General features: G+C 29.2%; 1 protein-coding gene across 1 annotated transcript; it reads left to right on the forward strand.

The window, feature by feature from the left end:
* The first annotated feature begins 2,808 nt into the window (after positions 1–2,808).
* On the forward strand, positions 2,809–3,877 carry LOC102600844 (zinc finger protein 5). Its single transcript, XM_006355867.2, has one exon. The coding sequence runs from the start codon at positions 2,939–2,941 to the stop codon at positions 3,683–3,685; it is 747 nt and encodes a 248-aa protein (XP_006355929.1). The 5' UTR covers positions 2,809–2,938; the 3' UTR covers positions 3,686–3,877.
* The last annotated feature ends 3,249 nt before the right edge of the window (positions 3,878–7,126 follow it).

The following is a 7,126-nucleotide window of genomic DNA, read 5'->3' on the forward strand; positions in this document are numbered from 1 at the left end:
AACCCAACCCACCCCACCCACCCACCCACCAAAATTCTAATCCAAGATTAGTCCTTCAAAAATAAATTGAAGAATTTATTCCACATGTTGATGTAGGAGCTGATTTCAAAATTCAAATATAGTTATAGGGAGTAATTGCTTAACCGATGGTTATTATCTCAGAAAGTCTTTTTTTTTTTTAATTTTAATTTTTGTCAAAAAAAGAAGAAAAGAAGAAGACTTTCTAAGATAATAACTATTGTAATTGAATAAGCATCTGATCAGAAATTAATTCGTTGATATAAATGAATTGTCTGATTACGATACGCCTAGTTGAAATTCTTCTCTTAAAGCATTCGAATAGACTAGAAAGAGCATCCAAGTGTGTGGATTATTAGTCAATGATATATATGTAAATTTTGGAAATTAGGAATCAAATTTCATTTGTCTAAGTTTTGGTGAGCAAAATTATCCTATTTATGTTACATTGGCGAGTGATAATAAAAATACATAAAATAGTCAAAATGTGTGCAAGTTAATTATATTGGACACCAACTTCATGTTTTTTTTTATTTTAAAAAAGACTAAAAAAAGATGGAAAAAATCCAATAAAAAAATTTGAAGAAAAAGGAGTGGGAATTGATGAGAATGAAAAGATTGATTGGTGGACTATTCATATTCACCAATGGAAGATCTTGCAACACAATGGAATAGACACAAAATCTAATAGTTTCTAACATGTCCCACAAAGTTACAATTTATGGGTCCCAATCCAAAGGGGACAACTGTCAACACAAATGCCTTTGCTTAATGTATTATAATATAATGTAATGCAAAATTAAAGAGGATATCATGGTGCACAAAGCATATTACGTTAACAGAGTTCAGAAAAAAGCCACATATCAAAGAGTGCGATGTAGACAACCTATTATAATGCAAGTTCTAGTGACTGCTTCCATGATTCGAACCTGTAATCTATAAATCATACGAAGATAACTTTATCATTCCTTCGAGACTTCCCTTTAATAAGATAAGTATATTTTTAAATTTTTTTTTGAATGATATTAGATGATGACTTGATTCACCTTAAACAAATAAATTAATAAGGTTTGTTTGCTCTAAGAAGATATGCTCAGATCTCATAGAAGACCTTAATTAGTATATATGCTTACCTCATCAACCACTTCCTTAATATTCCTTTGTTTAGCAACTACTCTCCCATAATTATTATTTTAATTACATCCCTTTTGACAAGGTCAAGATTAAACTATTTATTAATACATTTTTTAGTGAATAGGAGTTTGGATAATTGCAAAGAACCTTCATTTAAGTGATGAATAATCACAACTCTACTGTTTAGTAGTGCATGAACATAATTTTAGTGTTCTGTAGTAGATGGGACTTGTCACCCATAGATGTTTATTTAAATCAAATTTAATATCATTTTTTAAAATTTCTCATAAGGTGTCTGATATCTATATTGGAGTCCGGCTTAATCTAAATTCACTAAGAAATCCCAATTGAAAGGGTATAAAACACTCTCCAACAAAGACAATTTTAATATTTAGAGCTCGAACCCAAAATTTCTGATAAAAAATGTGATTTTCAATTTTCTAGTATTTTATTATAAGATTTGGTAGAGTACAATATATGAATTCACTAATCAATTCAAGGACAACTAAATCTAGATTTGCATCGAGAAATTTCATATTAGGGGTGGGGTAAAATACTCTCTAAGACTCTAACAAACACGAATTCAGTATATAAAGCTTGAATTTGAGACTTCTGTTTAAGAATAAATGACGATAAATACGACTTCAGTATTTAAAGCTTGAATCTGAGACTTCTATTTAAGAATGAATGACGAGAAATACGACTTTAGTATTTAAAGCTTTAATCTGAAACTTCTGTTTAAAAATGAATAACAAAAAACATGATTTTATTATTTAAGACTTGAATTCAAAACTTCTACTTAAAGAATGAATGGCGAATAGGTGAACTTGGATTTTCTAGTATTTTATAAGTTTTGGTAGAGGACAATACATGAATCCACTAACCAATTTGGTCAATAAAACAAGTAATAAATAAACCTTTTAAGTACAGTGATAGATTTGTTGAGTCCTTCCAGGTGATTACATCCTCTATCTTTCTTTGACTTTTGTTGTTTTGCATTTACAATATTTAAAACATTCTCCTCTCTTCAAGCATGGAATATTTCTATTTATTTTTTTAAGTAATCAAGTGGTACTATAATTGCATGTTTTTTAATTCCAATTTTTTTTTAAAAGTAAGAATAAATGATTATTTTAGTCGTTAATCATACACACTGAATCCTCTTTGGTTGGAAAAGTTTATGGTATATCTAATGCATTAATATTTTACAAGATTTGTTTATATTGCATGAGAGACATCTTCCTAATTATGACTATTCTTTTTCCCCTCTCTCTTTCTTTAATATTGACTATTGCTACATTTATGCCCTATGCCATTTTTTTTTAAATATATATAAAAAAACAAAGTAGTTGCATTGCATATAGTCAAAAGTATTTAAATTTTATACACAAATATAAAAATATCCACATAATCAGATCACTTATAATATAATTAATTACCAGTAAATCATCTCCGATCGAAGAGATATTCATAAAAAAATAGTAATTTTCTTATTTAAATATATCACTTATTATATAATTACAAGTAAATTAGACGTCCATCAAAAATCAATGATATTAATTAATTTTTTATAATAAATAAAGTTTATGTTGATTGGTAGTATAAAAGTTCTTTATGGTGTCAATGCACATGAGTGGTATACCAGACAATAATCCATTGAAATCTACTATATAAGGAAGAGTATGCAAAACACAAATTAGTCCATCACAAGTCACACACAAAAACATCATCCTTCTTTTATTATTCCCTCTTTCAAATTCATTTCATTTTCTCAAGAAAAATTAACATGGCTAAAGATGTTGTTTCTAGTATTTTTCAATCTCCATCATCCAATATAAATGGAGAAAATTATCATGAATCCTCTTCTAAATCATGTATAGAAAACAACAACAACAACAACAACAAGAAGCTTAAAATATTTGGTTTTGAGCTTATTGATGATCCAAAAAAATCTCCAAATATAGTCCAAAATAATTCATCAAAAGAAGATCAAGAAAGTGTAAATTCATCATCAGCTTCCACAGTTTCATCAGGAAATATTCATCATCAAGAAAAAATATTATCAAATCATGAAGAAATAATGAAGAAATTTGAGTGTCAATATTGTTTAAAACAATTTGCAAATTCTCAAGCTTTGGGAGGTCATCAAAATGCTCATAAAAAGGAAAGAATGAGGAAAAAAAGATTGCAACTTCAAGCAAGAAAAGCAAGCTTAAGTTGCTATCTTCAACCTTTTCATAATCAAAATTACAACAATAATAATATTATTAATTATCAATTTTATGATCCTCAATTTAATGTTTATGAAGAATCCCAAATTAGTTTCAACCCTAATTATGATTATCAAGTCTCATCATCAGAAGGAGGAGCAAAGTGGCCATTTCATCAAGATTCTAACAATTATACATTTACTCTTACACATGGAGGAAATAATTATATGAAGCCTCCATCAACTATTTTGGATAATTCTTCATCTACTAAACAAAAAAGTACATGTAAACCTTTGGATCTTCAATTGGGATTAAGTTTGTAATATTATTATATTAGTGAAAGAAAAGATAGAATTCATTAATATTTGTAGTGTTCTAATTTAGATTATTTCTAGAAATTAAAGACCTTGATCAAGCATGGTCTAAATATATCCATTTTCCAAATTTTTTTAGATCTCTTTATACATTTTGTAAACATATTGGAGGAAAAGGCAAAGAAAAAAATGATTTGCTAATTTTTTTTGTTTTTCCTTTTTGGATCTTATGAGAATTAATATATCATATATGATTGAGTAGTTTCAACAACCAATTTCACTTTTGTGTGATAGAATATATAATTAAGCTGCAAATACAACAACATCTATACTATTATATGCCTCGATCAACCCCTATTGAATTGGAGTTGTATTAAGAGAATACATTATGAAATTAGCTAATTTTACGTTGACTGTCAGTTTACTACAATAGTAGCACTCCTCCTTTATTGGATATGGGAACGACAATAGGAACAAGCTCATGTCACAGATGAAGTTAGAATCAAGCTCAAATGCAACAACTACTCTATGAATGATGCAAATAGTAAGATAATCAAGAGATCTCATTTCCTCTATTGATATTATTTATGTAAAAAATTCAAATTAATGTCTGCCATTTTTTTTGAATGAAAAAAAAAGAACAAGAATTTCAACCTATATATATGCTAAAATGCAAGAATATTGGCTTTTAAAAAGCTTTCACTAGGGTTATAGGGAGGGGAATGTTATTTAATTTACATGCTGATATCACTATGATTTTTTACTTTTACCTTTTCACCACTAGTATTTTAATTTTATCACTTTTTTATTCTTTTCACTTTTCTTTTGAGTGTAATGAGAATTTTGTTTTACATAAACTCATATATTTGAAGGGGAGTCTAAAAGTAACTGTAAAATTGTATCTGAGTCATGAAAGCAGTCAGTCCGTCACAAATGCTTGTATTAGAGTAGGTTGTTTACATCACACTTCTTAAAATGCGACTCTTTCCTAAATCCTACGTGAACACGGAATGTTTTGTGCACCATTTTTTTAATAAACTCGTCTATTTAATTAACTACTAAGTATTCTTCTACCTTCACCTTTTAATTAATTATGGAAAGCTAGCCTATCTTGCCTCTACGAAAGCACTCAATATAAATTTCAAGAGAGGTTATTATTACATTCATAATTACCAATAAAAGTTTCATTTTAATTTAATTTGAGGTTCAAAAAGTGGAGAAGAATAGGTATTCTAACAATGTTTTTTTTTTTTTGGTTCTTTTCCTTTTTTCATCTTAAACAAATTTCCCAAGGCATCTACCAAGAAGGCAAAACACATCGTCTAAACATTTTTTCCTTTTTTTTAAAAAAATAATCAAATTTATACCACTAGACAGAGTGTCTAGCGGTCTTTTATTAAAAGATAAAAAAACTTTACGGACAAGTACAAGCAAGGGGGCTAGGCCTTACCTTATCGGCCAATCCTAATGAAGTAACAAACTTCTACTAATTAACAAGCGTGAAGAAAATAAGAGCTAGAGAGAACTAGATATTTTATGATCATCACAGAGTTATTTGATATTTGTTTTCGAACTTCAATTAATTTGAATTTACGATGAAAATTTCATGACACAGGCACACAGCCTATGTAGGACGCTGTCATGTAAGCGGTAGATAATGTTTTAAAATTTGTGCAAAAATAGCCAATATGAAATTCGTGTAGAGACTTCAAATTAATGATAATGAAATGAGATATCATATGTATTGTGACTTGTGAGTGAAATGAAATGAATAAATCAAATTGAAGTACCATATAATTATATGTATAAACTAATAAAGTCCAGACATAAAAATGTTTGAACTTTGCTTTTTATAAGCAAATGTCAAACTTCGAATATTTTGTCAAAGCCTAACTTTAGAAATCCATATATCTAAAATTAATTCCAAAAGGGAAACTTATAATTTTTTACTTGAATGGTGTTCTCTATATATTTGCAATTGCCCTCGGTTCGCACCATATAAGGCCTTTAAAGATATTTGATTAAGAATAAAAGAATTCTATCTATCCCGCAGAGCTAAGGAAAGCGCTAGTAAAAGAAGAAGAGGGATGTTTCATGCATTTATGAGTTCAAATAATTAAAGAGGAGTTGTTATTACTTGAGACTAAGGTAAAAGTAACAATATTAAAAAAGAAAATAAATAAAAAATGTAGCGAGCACACTATAACAAAACAAAAGTAACTTTTAGCGAGAACAAATATGCATATTAACAAAGAATGTTAAAGCTTTTACTGACATTAGTTAATTGCCACTAAATCCAATATCGCTATAGGCTTTAGGGACATTTACAAAGAGTTTTAATTGTCTATAAGAAAAACATATTTAGCGGCAATTAAACTATTGTCATTAATTAATTGCCGCTAAAGATTATTTTTGACGTAGTGCACTACATAAAAAATTGCACTACATCAAAAATGATCTTTAGCGACAATTAATTAATGACAATATCTTAATTACTGCTAAATATGTATTTTTAGGGGCAATTAACACTCTTTGTAAATGTACCTGAAACATATAGCGACATTGGATCTAATAACAATTATCTAATGCTGATAAAAACTTTAGCACTCTTTCACTACATCAAAAATAATCTTTAGCGACAATTAATTAATGACAATAGCTTAATTACTGCTAAATAAGCATTTTTAGCGGTAATTAACACTCTTTGTAAATGTACCTTAAGCATATAGAAACTTTGGATCTAGTGACAATTATCTAATGCCGATAAAAACTTTAGCACTTTATTAATATGTATATTTATTGCCGTTAAAAGTTATTATTTTTAAAGTGAAAACTTAGGCTAAGGAAAAGAGTACAACATATAGGGTGTGTTTGGTATGAAGGAAAACATTTTCCGGAAAGGGTGTGTTTGGTATGAAGGAAAACATTTTCCGGAAAGGGTGTGTTTGGTATGAAGGAAAACATTTTCCGGAAAGGGTGTGTTTGGTATGAAGGAAAACATTTTCCGGAAAGGGTGTGTTTGGTATGAAGGAAAACATTTTCCGGAAAGGGTGTGTTTGGTATGAAGGAAAACATTTTCCGGAAAGGGTGTGTTTGGTATGAAGGAAAACATTTTCCGGAAAGGGTGTGTTTGGTATGAAGGAAAACATTTTCCGGAAAGGGTGTGTTTGGTATGAAGGAAAACATTTTCCGGAAAGGGTGTGTTTGGTATGAAGGAAAACATTTTCCGGAAAGGGTGTGTTTGGTATGAAGGAAAACATTTTCCGGAAAGGGTGTGTTTGGTATGAAGGAAAACATTTTCCGGAAAGGGTGTGTTTGGTATGAAGGAAAACATTTTCCGGAAAGGGTGTGTTTGGTATGAAGGAAAACATTTTCCGGAAAGGGTGTGTTTGGTATGAAGGAAAACATTTTCCGGAAAGGGTGTGTTTGGTATGAAGGAAAACATTTTCC

Source organism: Solanum tuberosum, unplaced genomic scaffold (assembly GCF_000226075.1).
Source record: "Solanum tuberosum cultivar DM 1-3 516 R44 unplaced genomic scaffold, SolTub_3.0 scf00210, whole genome shotgun sequence".
Lineage (NCBI taxonomy): Eukaryota > Viridiplantae > Streptophyta > Magnoliopsida > Solanales > Solanaceae > Solanum > Solanum tuberosum.